We start from the raw sequence: 15,356 nt of genomic DNA, 5'->3' as shown, positions 1-15,356 counted from the left end.
GCTAATTTTAAGATTTTTGTAGGGTTTGTTGAACCCCTTATTGTAAATTCTTTCAGAGTATGTGTACTGGCTTTTTCGGGACACCTATACACGCCCCATATAAAACAAATAATAATAGGAGTTATAATTTTATCTAGTTTCTCATTGTTTTCATTTCTCTTTTTATATTAGAGGGGTTTGATATTAATCTCGAAAAATAAGCGAAGCATTTTTTCCCCGAAAATATTATTTCAGACGCCCTTCAGACGTTCGGGTTATATAAATTTGGGAGCACTGACGTAACGTGAGCAGTAAATTCCACTGTTTGGTTTTAGGTACGCTTTTTATTCTCTATCTTTCATTGTGTGAATTGCAGAAACTAAGGTCACAAGTCTAATGTCAGTAGTAACAAGCCGTCAAAGGCGTCTGACATGGTTCAATCGCACCTAGGTAATTAGGACTCGTAAAAAGTAATGAGCATTATAAAGATTCATCTCTTTGTTTAATTGATTCATCAAATCGATTACAAACTTCATCAAAGCCTTTCGCAATCGATTGAACATCGATCGAATGTGTCATTCGATTTATTGTTTTATTGCTGCACTCTCAGATCAACTTTTGCAAACCGATTAAGAAATACTGCTCTGAGCATTACAAATCCTTGCCAGACCGGCTTAGCATGTGGGTGTATTCCTTGTTCGAACAATTAAAAGGTCGTTGAACTAACGGTCATGGCGATATAATAGCCATCAATAGTGACATAGTATCGGATATAGCCATTCGAGCACCCACGCGAACGATCTACGTTTGATGCACTATTCGATTCAATTTAGTCGATGTTATGACTATTTCGGTCGAAGTAATGATAAGCTTGGATATATTGCTGTAATGAAATAGGCTATTAATATGACGAATTAGTGTTAATGTTAATGTTTAAGTAGTCATAGACGCCTGTTAAAATGACTGAAATGCATTCATGATGTTTGATGTCAACGAAGAAGGCATAGAATCTATGAAATTTTAAAGGAATAATAACAAAAGAGCTATTCAATGAACATGATAATTTTATTATCTGCCTGACCAACACGAAATTTATAATTCTCAGACCCTTTTGAAGAAAATAACATCTGTTTGCACAATTTAAACAAGATGGAAGCTTTAATTTAAACATCTCAATAGCTTTAGGCTTTGCTAATTGACATGACGATTTCTAATGCTAAATGTTCTGCAGTGTTAGAAACCTCGATTCTAACTAAATATAGGCATACGAGTTGAGGTGCAAAAGCGTCAATTAAGAGAATCACGTCTAAAGCGAAATTAAATTTCCCAATCACTTCGTATTTTCAGTGAGAGTAAATCAAACAAGACCAGTGAAATTGTTGATTGTTTCTGGAGATACTTCAGTTTTGAGGCTAATAAATATGATGATGAGGATGGCGATAGTAGCTGCATTTCTTTGGTTTATATCGTCGCTAAAAGAAACTAATTTTTATCTCATAAGTGCAGCACTTATTGAGCAAGGCCAATAGGCTGAAATGATAATGGTGAAGTATGTCAAGCATTTACTATATTATTCAACGTTTCCTTTCGTTTAGACCTAAGTCTTTCCAGAAAAGTAATTATACAACTGTATAATTCTTTACCTGTATAACATTCGTACGATGATGGTCTTTCTATTCCACGAGTATAAGTGTCAAAGTAAAAATGAGCTGATTCTTTAAAATTCTTCCATCTGTGAAAACCTTCTTTCAGATGCACCTGATCCGATCCTTTCACTGGCTATTCCATAATAAAACTAGCTATTTGATCACTAGTAAGATTGCTACGACTATGTATTACAACAGGACACGAATCGTAAAGATAGCAACGATTGAAATCGGCTATCCGATGTTGTTTCACTCAATAATGTGTTGTGCCTCTATCTAGCCGATAGAGATATCTTTTTATCTTTGCACTGTTGAAAATATGTACTTGCTGATCTATTCGCAGATAGACAATGTAAATTAAAAAATATCTTGTCTATTTATTACCTAAAAACACCTATTTCTGAGTAAAATAAACATCCAGGTAAGGAAAAGGTTATAAAGCGCAAATTGATTGAAATAGACTTTGTTATGGTCGAATTCGTTTCATTTTACAATACTTATTTATCTCAATAGTTTGTTTTGGAGACTATGTAATTAATATTCAGGTAACGCATACAAAAACTGACGCGCGTCTTCACCAGCTTTTTAACCAGACCAATGACTGTCAAATCAAATGCCAATATTATCGCAGATGGTAAGCGCCAAAGTTACGTCACAAACTACCAACCATATAAAGGTCTACGCACAACCGTTATCCAAACCATACACGACCATACACGTGTTTGAGACAACACACAACACATCAAACACTTGATCTAACACGCAACATTTATTGATTCACCGTTATTCGTTCGGCTTCCACTCTTGCCTGTCAACCCGACAATGGTACAGTCGGAAGCATAATTAAACCTGTCATATTTATTAAAAATAACTATTATACGAGTAGGTTTTATCACAGCGAGATTATAAAAGGTGATACTGATTACTGAATGCTAATATGAAAATACTTAGAGATTCGTAAAGATAGCCAAAAAACACACAAAAGGAAAAATATTCATTGTAGGATAGAGACAATGAATAAGCTTGCTTTTCATCACAATGTTCCCCAAGGACACATCCTTTAGAGAAAATTGCTGAAACCAAGTAGGTATATTCCTTTTTAATGAGACATTAAGATTTACATAATAAAGTTGGAGCTAAGATACCCAGTTCCTCTGTGGTTGAGGATTTCAGGGTGAAGCTGGCTTCCACCTTTGAACTGTCCACTTTCCATCAAGTAAAATGCACGTTAAGAGTTTCTTCGTTGTGGATAAAAAAAACGTACATAAATGCTATCTCTGGTAAAAATGGGGTACACATAATTGCACATGACTATACAGCAATAAAATCGAGACAAACGATCTCTTTCAATTCGTGCTCCATTGCCTGTCGAATGCAGAACGCCGTTCTGATATTCGATCAAACCAAAGCAGAGAGGTAACGGCCATCCCATAAAATTTTGTCCGACATTATAAAATGTAATACTAAACCACTCACCCTGTATATTAGGTGTAGTTGTTGCAATTCACGAAGGCGAGTAAGCTTTACATGTGTGGTGGCTCGCTACTGTTCATTTTCAAAAGTTTTAATAGAAATTACATGACATGTGTGTATGTACATATGTGTACACATACACACACAAGTAAAGTTCACTCGCCTTCGTGAGTTGCAAGAACTGTACCAGAAAAGCTTAGAATACAATCAATAAATTAAATAATTACTTAAATAATTTGTGAACCCTGCTAAAGGATGCACAGACACAACTCAGAGCTATAATGGCATGATAAGTGGAATCAGTTTGCAATCGACTATTTTGACAAAATCTATCGTGTAACCTATTAACGTGTACTATAATTAGATGAAATTTTACATTTTCATTCAAATACGTTACAATGAAATAATTAGCAACGATGTAATTATGGTAATGGAATGTATTTCATTAATAAAATCCGACAGAGAAGAGCTGGCTGTTCTTCCGGAAATCTATCTTGTAATGTAACTTAAACGTGTACTATAATTAGATGAAATTTTACATTTTCATCCAAATATGTTACAATTAAATAATTAGCAACGATATTATTATGGTAATTGAAGTTTTTTCAATATTAAAAATCGACAGAGAAAAGCTAGCCGTTCTTCCCGAGCTGTGATGCCCAAGCGCAGTCTGAAGTGGGCCAAGTCATTAGTCCGGGCCCTTTACTGGGTCAAATTTAAAACCGAATTGACCGTCGTAATAATTTCTCGGGTGAGATGACAAGGCGATAACTATTGAACTAAATGAGTCTGCTAACAAACAATATCTGAAGAGATTGCTCGAGTATTGCATTTCAAAGAACATAAATTGTGTGTAACAAGGGCTGCAGAACAATAATAAAGATTCAGAGCATAGATAGACGTTATGTCATTTTGCACCAAACCTTTATAGAGTCCCCTCAGATTAGTAATCTGTGCCCTAAAACTTTTTATCGGCCGATAATTTTTTCGGCTTTTAATTTGAGCCCGATACCAAATCGGTGTAAAGTGCGTACTTTCTAACTTGTTCATCATACCAATGAACAGCCCGATTAAGCTATCGGCCGACTAAAGGTAGGTATGCAGTCGGCGGAGACTCCTATTTAAATCTAAAACATGCTCTATAATAAGAACATAATAAACGCTAATAATATAGTAAATGTAAATAGTTATGGAAGAAAATGTCGCTCTATTGAAGAAAATCCTGATAAAACTGCAACCTTTATCAAGGCAAGAATAGATACGAGTAAGTAAAGGTCTAATGTCAAGAATACATAGATGTAAAGGGCTTAATGTACCTATATTACCCTATTTATAATAGATGTTTACCGACCTAATTATACTACATGCTGAAAGTATTATGATCAAAACATTATACATTGTTCTCCAATAATAACTCGCTAAAATTACTAACAACTTTATAAAGCTCACCAGACTCGATTCAGACGTACAGTTTGGGCCAAGGTTCGGTTCCGCCCCGTCTCGCCGGCTCATTACTCCAGACCCTTATCAGGGTCACCGATATCAGACAATCACCTCTCCATTCACATCCTTAAGCCATAATTAATAAAGTCCAAAATGCAACTGGAATAAGTGAGCGAACTGTACTTGCAACGGGACTGCACATCTGCTCTGATTGTAAAAAAAATCTGAAGTTACAGATTGATACAAGGTCAATGAAGCCTTGACTGTTGACTGATAAACATCCGAACGATGACGGTCGATATCGATCATATAAACAGCTATCATTATTATAGGACTATTTACCTAGGTATTACCGAGAAAGTCTATACCTACTAATACGAGAATATTTTTTTGCAGATTACAACACCTACAAGGCACATAAAATATTGTGCATAGTAAAGTAAAACAAAAGTGCTTCGTCTGCCTCTACGCTTGATCTGATTGAGCTTCTTAATTCTTCTTTTACCGTGCCGGTAGACTAACCCATTCACCTGGATAAGTAGGTCACATTTCCAAACACTTCCTTCACATATCGAAGTAATTTAAAAGCAGAAATATTTGTACTTTTCAATACCGTTGACCGCTGACAAGGCGGAGGGCATCGCCGATACTATTAATTGGCCCTAAGGCTCTGCGCAAACGGGCCACCTACCACAGCCACCGTGGCTATCACGCACCTTTTGGTACCGCGCAAATGAAGGGGGTTATTCGATTATCCACATTGACTTGCCTCATTAATGGGGATAAGTGAAATACCCGCCGCCATTAGTAGTCGGTGGTCGGTTTTGTAATAGATTTGCCATGTCAGTCATATCATGGATGACATGTCGCGGACACTGAGTTACAATAAATGGCAGGCACCAGCGGAGTGTCGCGGACATTAAGTTGCGAGTGGACGCCACTTTCTACACGTGTGAGAAGAATCCATAGAAAACGTTTTTTTTTTAAGAATTTGTAAATAAATACATTCATCGACAGGGTTTGTACCAGAGTTCCTCGCATCTCGATTCGGCCAGTCCGACACTATTGACTGATTGTCACCCAGCCACCAGTGGCTGTGGTAGGTGGCTCGTTTGCGGGGAGCCTAACGCTGGTCACTATTTCGGTGAATGCTGTATTAAGGTCAGATTAAATCCGTCAATGATACTAATTTCGCGGTCGCAAATAAGTGGGCGTTAATCTTCGGAAGGTTGTCAATATCCAAAAGCATTTTAAGGAAAATGTGTAGCTTAAAAAAAACTTCTATTAACTTGATAAATTATATGTGATGAACCGTAAAAGTAACGCATTGTAATTTTGACCCCGGAAAGTGAAAAGATTAAGCTGGGTTTTTTCAGTCACCATCTATTGATTTTTAAAAAGGGGCAGATTAAAGTTGTGCATGACTCGAACAGAACACAGAACAGAACTCTATGGGTGAGTTGCACCATCTTACTTTAACTTTGACAAACGTCAAAAATCTGTCAAACTCCATACAAAAACCATCAGTTATCGTTATAGTTACCGTTCAAGTTTGGTGGTGCAACTCAGCCTATGACTTCAAGGATAAGTGAAAAGCCTTAAAAACTTTTTATCAGTACTGTGCTTGTTATGTAGAGGAAATCATAACCGACCATCAATCAGCACAAAAGCACAACAAAATACCCACACTCACTGCAATAACAGCAAGGATGTCAAATAACAAAACGATTGGCATAATGACTGTCACTTTCATACACTCGTCACGGAACTTCAAAAACCCCAGTCACGTCTCATAAACATACAAGCCTTGTTTACAACAAACCGTGGGTGTCTCTTGATAATGTATCGTATGCTAATCATCATCGGATGACGCAGCGATTCCGATTCGATGCGAAAGCGATATCGATATGAATCATCGAGCACAATACATCATTGTTATAGCTATTGGCGCCACGCGTTGTTTGTATCGCAATCTAGGGATGTAATACCGACGTAAGGCTTGTCGATTGATTTATTATATTGTATGCTACGTTGCGCAACAATTAATTAAAACAATTAAACGATTAATTGTCTTACTAATGACGATTTGTGTAAGATTTGCGAAGTTATATCATAACTAATAATGAAAACTATATTATTTTTACTGAAATATTTTTTCAGTATTTCTGCACATAAATTTCGGCCAGTTAATTTGATATTATTACGCGAAAACCGGCTACCGTGTTACACGCTCATGTTAAAGAAATAACGATAAGGTTTTTAATGCCCGTTTTCATTTTCAATCCCTAATTTTTAAGTGACCCTTAAAGGAACATTTGTTATTTAACAGGAATTTTGTTTAAATAGGGGTTACTTAAAAATTAGGGATTGATGGTGAAAACGGGCATAAGTCACTGGTCAGTTTCATGCTTATTTAAAAAAAAGTTTCCTACTCTTTGAGCAGTTTTTTGAGAGGAGCAGTTACAAGCTCTACAACTGCTACATAAGTGGAAAGAAGGTTGGTAGTAAGCATCTCCTGGCCTACATGGAATAACCTAGAGTCCAAAACTGACCTGAACATCTCTCCTCGGCTGCGGCAGCCGCATCACTGTGTGAGGCACTGGAGCCGGCATTCTCATCGGGGGCGGCAGGACGGGCCTGTGCACCGGCGGCGGCGGCGGCAGGGCCGGCCTGGGGCCCTGCACCACCGTTATCGTCGGCACTAGCGGCGGGGGCCTGCGCTCCATGGCCCGCTCTACTATGGCCAGGTGTTCGGAGGGCCGGATCAGACGCGGGGGGGCCGGTAGGTCTAGGGAGGGCCGCGCGGGGCCCGGCGCGTAGGTCCGCGGTCGCGGCTCGGGGGGCCGCGAGGACTGACGAGGCGGGGGCGCTGGCACTCGCCTCCTAGACGCCTCCGATTCATCCGCCATCGGGGCACGCCAATCTGTGGACAAGGAGAGGAAACTTAAGTTTAATTATGTTATATCATCATCATAAAGGTAGCAGGAAAGCGCTGAATGCAGGCCGCTACCAACCGGTCAATATGGAGATCATCGGGAGAGGCCTATGTTCAACAGGACGTCCTACGGCTGAAATAATGATGATGATGAATTAAGTTAAAGCTGAACACTGGAACTCGCTGCCTGCTAGCATCTTTACCCAATTCTACGACCTAGGCCTCTTCAAGGCAAGAGTAAGTAGACCAGTATTTATACAAAGACCAAGACCCATTATTACTTGCTCATGACAAAGACTTATTTACCTACATACTAACCAATTTATTGTCACCGCCAAGGAAATAATGTGAAAATACGACCGTTATACATTTCTTCTATTACCTGCATGGAAAATTTAATAGAGCATGCCTAAACTGGGAGTAAATTACACGGACTTAAATCACAAGAATTTGCATAGTAAAATTATTCCAACTCAGCACACGCCAGATTGAAATGACATGACATGCATTTGACAGCAAAATTATTTTTTTATGAATAAATGTCTATGATTATTGTCTATTTTTACGTATCAGAGGATAACATAACATTCCCACTTATTGAAAAAACATTGAATAATTTCGCCCAGTAAAGTTGTTTTGGTATTAATTGCTTGCATATAATTATTATTCGCTCGTTTGATTTGATTTATAAAACAAACAAGATCAACACAAAGGTAAATGAAGTAAGGCTTACCAGTCACGATTTCTATTACTGCATAAAAATTTTAAAATACATATCTCGTAGAAAATAAATAAGAGCGATAAAGCTTATAAATGCAGTATAACGCCATCTGTTAGCAATCTGCGGAACTCGGTAGGCGGGCAAACGCATGCCGCAACTAGCGGCACGTATGTGCTTTTACGCTTGGTGGCGACACTAGTAACCAAAAAACGAAATAAAAAACTTATTTTTACTCTTTTTTAAAGGATCAAAAGTACCTACCAACTTAAATTAAATATATTTTTAAATAAAAAAATAACAGTAACCTACTTAGTAGTTATCCTTTCGACATTGTTAATAGTATTTTTTTTTAGTCCTGAAAATATTTTGTTGGATTTGGATTTTCTTTTGGAAATTATGTAAATAATTAGATGATTTATATCAGCATCAGTAAACCCTGAGGAAAATGTGGAAATTTTGTAGGAGCTTCGTAACAAAACATCCGAACGAGTATGGGACGCGACGAGTCCAATCAAAATATTATGTAGATTTTAAATGTCAACGGAACGTTTTTGCCGCCAATTAGTGAAACGAATCTCAAGCAAGTTAGTAGAAGCGTTTACATTATCTATTATGCACTCCCGTGCATTTATGGATTACTAGCTTTCCGCCCGCGGCTTCGCCCGCGTGGAATTTTGTCTGTCACAGAAAAACTTTATCGCGCGCGTCCCTGTTTCAAAAACCGGGATAAAAACTATCCTATGTTCTTTCCCGGGACTCAAACTATCTCTATGCCAAATTTCATCAAAATCGGTTGCGAGGTTTAAGCGGGAAAGCGTAACAGACAGACAGACAGACAGACAGACAGACAGACAGAGTTACTTTCGCATTTATAATATTAGTTGGGATGAATAAACCATGACAATATCTCGTTAATAACGGCACTGCACTGTCGTTACATAAATCATACTGCATTTGAATACGGCGTGATATCAATTTTTGATGGCGTATCGATGTAATTCAGTATGGCGAACGTAGCTAAATCACTTACGGTACCGTTGTCGGTTTACTATGTTTAGATTGCATTTAAAATGCATGCTATTCGGTTACTTTGTATGACAATAGAAAATTATCATCATTGTCACATACATCATAGAGTTTTGTCTAAGAATATTTCATGACTCCCATGAATATTTAATAAACGACACATTTTTCAGGTTATTTTATTAGCCTTACCTAGGAACGTAGACAGGGGCGTACTGTGCAAGTGTGCATACATTGTGTCCTCAAAATAAAACAAAAATAGAAACTCAAAAAGTTTTTAATTGCCACGTGCAAAAATAAACGATTAGAAAAAAAATGCTTATTTTGAATATCGAATCACTCTCAAGCCTTCCCACTTAACAGCAATAGGTATCTGCTTGTGTTTAAAAACCAACAAATAGGTACCTAATAGAGAGATCACTAAGCACAGCCCAGGAACGAGTATCATATCAAGGTGCTGTGTCATGTGGTATTTACTGTCACGTCAGCTTTCTACCTCGCTAGTTACAGCACTGGACAAGCCTGACCGCGACAGACTAGCAGTCTGATACGTAAAGTCAGGGTTGAACTTCATACGCGAGGAAAGGAAGAACGAAAAAGGGAATGGCTTTTAGTTGATTCCACGCTCAAGCCTGGGTTGAACTTAGTACTAGAGGAAGAACAAATAAGGGAACTGATAGGAGCTTACAGAAGATTCTATGTTAGAAATTAAATATTTTCGTGTATCCAACAGCTTTTGCTCCTAGTAGAGATAGCAATTCCAAAATAAATTAAATGGGAATCCATGCTTGCCAAATTTTGTGATAATGTTTTCTAACTAGACATTACCATGACGATTATATTCAAAGTTCAAAAACCCATTTTAGCAAAGTAAGTGAGGTAAGTGTACTTGCTATGTAAATATTAATTTTATCCGTTATTTAAAGGCAGTGATGTCCTCGCATACTAATATAAATCCAACCCTAGTACACCCCTGGTACACTTTAGTAAATATTCCCTTAACCCGTTCGCTGCTAACCGCAATGCTGCATGCGGCCCAGCCCGATCGGCCCGCTGCCCGCAATTAAGGGAACCAACTTCTAATTGTTAAACATACAAATACGGAATGTATGCTTCAATCAACTGTGGTAGAAAAGGGTTGTCAGGGGTGAAAGACCTTGAAACGTTGGCAAATTGTCATTTTAAACCTGAGAATGTTTATTCTCTACTTAAGTGTGAACTGGAGCCTGTTTGCGTTTCTAAAAGTAGACTCATCTAATTCTATGACTCACCTAATTATGTGATAAGTATTTGCTTTAAGGGCAAGGTAAATTGACTTGCTTTAGTAAATCTGGTATAACTCTGAGGTATTTAGGAAAGATTGTGATTAATTGTGCTTGTGCGTGTGCCTATATTCCTCAAATAAAAAAGACCAAAACTCAAGCAATTCTGAAGCGAAAATAGGCTTGGGTTCGTACCGTCGTAGAATCTCAATTTAGAGACCGGGTTTTACCCACGGTTATAACGAAATGAAAAGTGATGACTTAATAAGTAAATGCATCAGAATTTAATGAATGAATGGTCATCCGTTGACAAAAACCACCCAAATAAGTACAAAACCCAAAAAGGTTGGGTACCCCTACACTAGATCCTTTTGGGACCGGTTAAACCGGGTTAGAAAAGTTCCGACGACGGGAATTAATTACGTGCTAATTACCGACGTCCTACTCAAATGCTGGTTCTCGTTCCATTGAAAACTTCAGGGCCGGGGCTTGTCAAGCGTTGAGAAGGATTCCGTTAAGGTTTGGCCCTATTCTAACAATGTAAGAAACTAAGACCCGTTATAAACTTTAATTGTAATGGAACGCGAAAGTTAAAATCTTATATTTAAGAAACTATATCGTGTACGTATCCTATTTGTTGTTTGGAAAAAAACTTGCCACTAAAAAAAGAATGCAGATTTTCCTAATCAAACTAACCTTGGTAGAAAGTTTTAGTATATACATTTAAGTAGGTATACAACATTATTACAACATACAGAAAGGAAGTACTTACTAGTAAATTACGCAAAGTTGTGCAATATGCAGCCGGCTTTATCGTGCATAAAATGTAATAAGAAAAAGATAATTTCTTAACCTTAATTAAAATGAACCCCTGACATTATTCGAAATAACAAAGACTGTTTACACGCAAGGACCTTTTCAAAGGCACAAAAGTTTTAACGGCACACAACAAAGTAAGTTTAAAGTGTACCTACCAGAACCAGGTAAATAAACCTTGAGGAGTTCAATCACAAAGGCTTTGTGCTCCACCTCATCTGTTTACTACTGACACTCAATCTGTCGATAAACCTGATTTACACTAACCGACTTTGTTGAACGAACAAAAGAATGGAGGTGCAATATTCGTCATTGCTATGACAACACTGTGTACGCCGTTTTTCCCTCCAAAACGCGCGCATGCGCTGTGCAAAGATGCAAAAGCGCACGCTGACATAGCTTTAATTCCCTCTTGCATAAGTCGCTCGCAAAAGCAAAGGATTTGAATGAATGAAAAAAGCGGCTCTCGAGAATTTGACGACCAAAGTAAATTAAACTTTACTGAATCGTCATAAAAGCTTTTTTTGAAAGCTTGGTAAAGTCGCGTGTCTTGCCCCACGCAAGAAGTGACGATAGCCCGCAGTAGCAATTTTCCTATTGCTATTAAATATACGGTAGCGTAGGTTTGTAGGGGTGATTGTACGGGGAAATGCGTTTCATTTTCTTAACAAAATGCCTTTTATTGATTTTTTTAAAAGTCATGCAGATTTTATGACCCGCTCCGATTGCGGGAATTGATATTAATTTTGTATTCCAATTTGGTTTTTGATAAATAATTTACAGGTTATGTTTGCTTTATTTTCATTTGCTTTTTATTTGAAGTTTACTACGAACTTTTCATAGTTCCATTTATAAAATACCTAAATACCTACGATGAAGTTAAGTGGAATAATTAACAAATTAGTAAGCAACAGCCCAAAGTAATCTGCTTAAGTTAAAAATGCCATCATCTTGTACACCGCTCCTGTTTTTTAAGATAAAGGGACATCAAAGTATTCCCTGCGGTGGAATCTTTTCTATGCATTTTAATAACTTTAAATCACGAGGGGTGGCAGTCGGAAGTTATTTGCTTAAGCTTTGAAAATGGTTTTTTTTGGAGGGCTTTATTATAATGTTACTCCGAATGCTAAGATTCCACGAAGCGTGTTTTGAGAGATAATGAGCCACCCTTGCGAGAGTCAAGCGGTTTTTTAACCCGAAATGCAATCACGTACGAAATCATCTTTTGGTATCAGACGGACCCTTATTATTCACAACGCAATATCATGGCGCCAGAAAGATCCCGTATATCCAGAAAGACATAAAAAGATTCGACGAAAGTTAGTATAATAGTTAATGAGCCGTTTATTATTCCAGACCACAAAGGCGTAGTTCTGAATACAATAACCTGTAAATTCTCGAAATGATTAAATGTGGCCGTAAACATTTAATGTGCTGTAACTGTTTTCGAGACATGATTTCGTAAATAGGAACAAACATTATGAGTTGTTCGCTTCCAACTAGTTGTTTAGAAATTTTAAAAAATCAAGGTTTGGGGTTACGTCAAGGACTTGGGCATTTGCCCCCGTCCTGGGGGGCTTGTAGGGGGGCAATCGCCGGGAGGGACTGTGGTAGTGAAGGCTTTGACCGGAATTCCACAGTTCCTTCCCACTTAAGGCGAATGACGGAGCAAAAGAGTCGTTTTAATGTATACCTTATCCTTCTGACTTGGTAACCTATCTTGTCCCCGCAGGGTAGGTTTTTTTCCCCGACAAAAACTTGGGCATCTGATCTATCAATTATGTATTTTCTCCTAATTACGCAAGATTGAGTAATATTCAGTCACGTTTACATCTTACTACATACGCCATCCTAGCAAAACAGCTTTTTGCCTACCCCAGGTTTTGTAACGTCGTAAATTAATTATAAACCGAGCAAGAACTTCGGTATTCACGTCACAGGTAATTATCTCGCTCCTGTGCCACACGCGGCACATTAACGAGGGGACAAACAGACCACCCCAGAGAGGTACGTGTGGGGAATGGCGGTCAGAAGAGAGGGTTGACTAACCGAAATTGTAACGGCCAGAACTATTTATTTATAAAATTATGACGAATAATTTTCATGCCTAGTGATTGAACTCAAGTAAGTGACGACGACTAAACTTTCAGTATAGTTTTGATTACTCTTCCAAGAATGGTCTTAAAAATCTTCTAATGTAAAGAGAATCCTACTTTCTAGCCATAACGCCATATTTTTAAGATGATTTCCGTTAAATTTTTCCACGAAAGCAAAACTGCAGCATTGTCTCTTTATTAGTAATGGCAACAAATCGCTCTTTCAAAGTACAATTTCATATTATTTTAGGCTATTCACTCTTGTGTGAATTACAAACGCGCTTTATTATTTGCAAGAAATATCTATAAGTGCAATTTCATGTGCGTTCCGCAGAAACAGAGACGGGACAAATATTAACAGCTCCATTCCAGCGACAGATCCCGTGATATGGTGCCGCGACCCGCAGCGAAGGGGTTAAGCGGCAAAGAGGCGTACGTGTGAAAATATTAACGCGAACTACGGACACGCAAGCAGTTTGTCTTATAGTGAACAGTTCACGGGTTTAATCGCTAATTGCGATGGGCGATTTGATGAAGAGGTATTCGAATCTCCTTTAATAAGCGGGCTATGCACCGCAATTTTTCTGTTGCAGATTGATATCTGGACCACTAATGTAGGCGGTGTGTTAAGGTCACTTTCTTCAGGTAACCGACATGCCCTATTAAATTGCATGCTCGTTTTGGTCATTTATTTTATATGGTGACATTTCACCATTCTTGATTTGTATTACCTAAATCGTATCTCATTAAATACATGCAGACGGAGAATAACAACCTATACACAAAGTGCGTTTTATTCCACTTAGGAATCGAACTCAGAATGTCAGAGACGACTCTAACCACTGGGCTACAAAGGCATTATAACCCTAGATCATAGGTAATAAGTAATGGATTACCTCGACTATTATTTACCATTAAGTACACTAAATCACACGTGATGACCCTTTTTCATCTGTCGCAGCGCAAAATGAAGCCGGCTGCGCACACGCACGTAAATCGCGCGCTGTAAACCCTGCGTTTAATTGGAGGGAAATTAACGACCACTCCGCTCCATGTTTACACACGGTAAATATAGTGATTTATAATTATATTTATTTTTGCCAACTTTCACGTGATAAATACGCGTGATATCATCTAGATAATGGTTATTTATGGCAGCAAGCACTTTCTGCGTTTGTAACTTACTACCTACAATCACGGTCTGGGGCAAGTCTGAAAGAGTATCAGTAATTTCGATATAGGTAATAATATCTTAGCGGTCTAATTAAATCCAATTAGGCGTATGTTTCATGTACAATAAATTACTTTAACTATTATTTTACTAAACATACCTACTTACCCAGATGCGCATCATGTAAGAACTACAATGTCGGTCTCTAAGGCTGAGTTGCACCACCTAACTTTAACGGTAACTATAACGATAACCGGTGCTTTTTCTATGGAGTTTGACAGATTTTTGACGTTTGTTAAAGTCAAAGTAAGATGGTGCAACCCAGCCTAACTCTATAAATTTTGCATTGTTGCGATCTGACAGTGCGGGCACAACGAGCAAAGAACAGAAACTGACATGTGCGGGCTGCGTTCATTTGAACTGATCGCAGACCGCATCCAGTGTGATAATGCTTTATTGTCAACTGCCACTGGACGATATTCATGACAAATTAATAACTTTTGCTCGTGTCATTCTGGCAATTACGCCAGCTCAGCCCCCCTAGACAAAACGCACTTTTTGATCGAATCGAAAATCGAATCCGTCAAAACTCCATACAAAAAAGGGGGTTTTCGACCACTTTTCGACTGGTTTGCGATTATAATTTGCACTCTGTCTAGACCCACAGTTAAGACAAATTGACGAATCAAACACTTAAATGTATCAGTGCAATGAACCCAAGTTTTCAGACACCTTAAATGCAATTTTGATTTTCATTTATGATGGCTCAAACTTATGGTTTATTTGCTCGT

General features: G+C 38.1%; 1 protein-coding gene across 4 annotated transcripts in view; it reads right to left on the bottom strand.

Moving 5' to 3' along the window:
• LOC114366076 (vegetative cell wall protein gp1-like) overlaps window positions 1-15,356 on the bottom strand; it is a 139,045-nt gene that overhangs the window by 34,439 nt on the left and 89,250 nt on the right. For 3 of the 4 annotated variants that reach the window (XM_028322855.1, XM_028322854.1, XM_028322857.1), the window contains exon 2: window positions 7,094-7,464. In XM_028322855.1, coding sequence (XP_028178656.1) covers window positions 7,094-7,464 — 371 coding nt within the window. Of the gene's footprint in view, window positions 1-7,093; window positions 7,465-7,794; window positions 7,951-15,356 lie in introns of those variants that run through there. The other variant, XM_028322856.1, reaches the window with a different exon arrangement.

Source organism: Ostrinia furnacalis, unplaced genomic scaffold, assembly GCF_004193835.3.
Source record: "Ostrinia furnacalis isolate ACB-3 unplaced genomic scaffold, ASM419383v2 OfSCF0526, whole genome shotgun sequence".
NCBI lineage: Eukaryota > Metazoa > Arthropoda > Insecta > Lepidoptera > Crambidae > Ostrinia > Ostrinia furnacalis.
The sequence above is the reverse complement of the archived record's forward strand: the minus strand, read 5'-3'. Positions and strand labels throughout refer to the sequence as shown.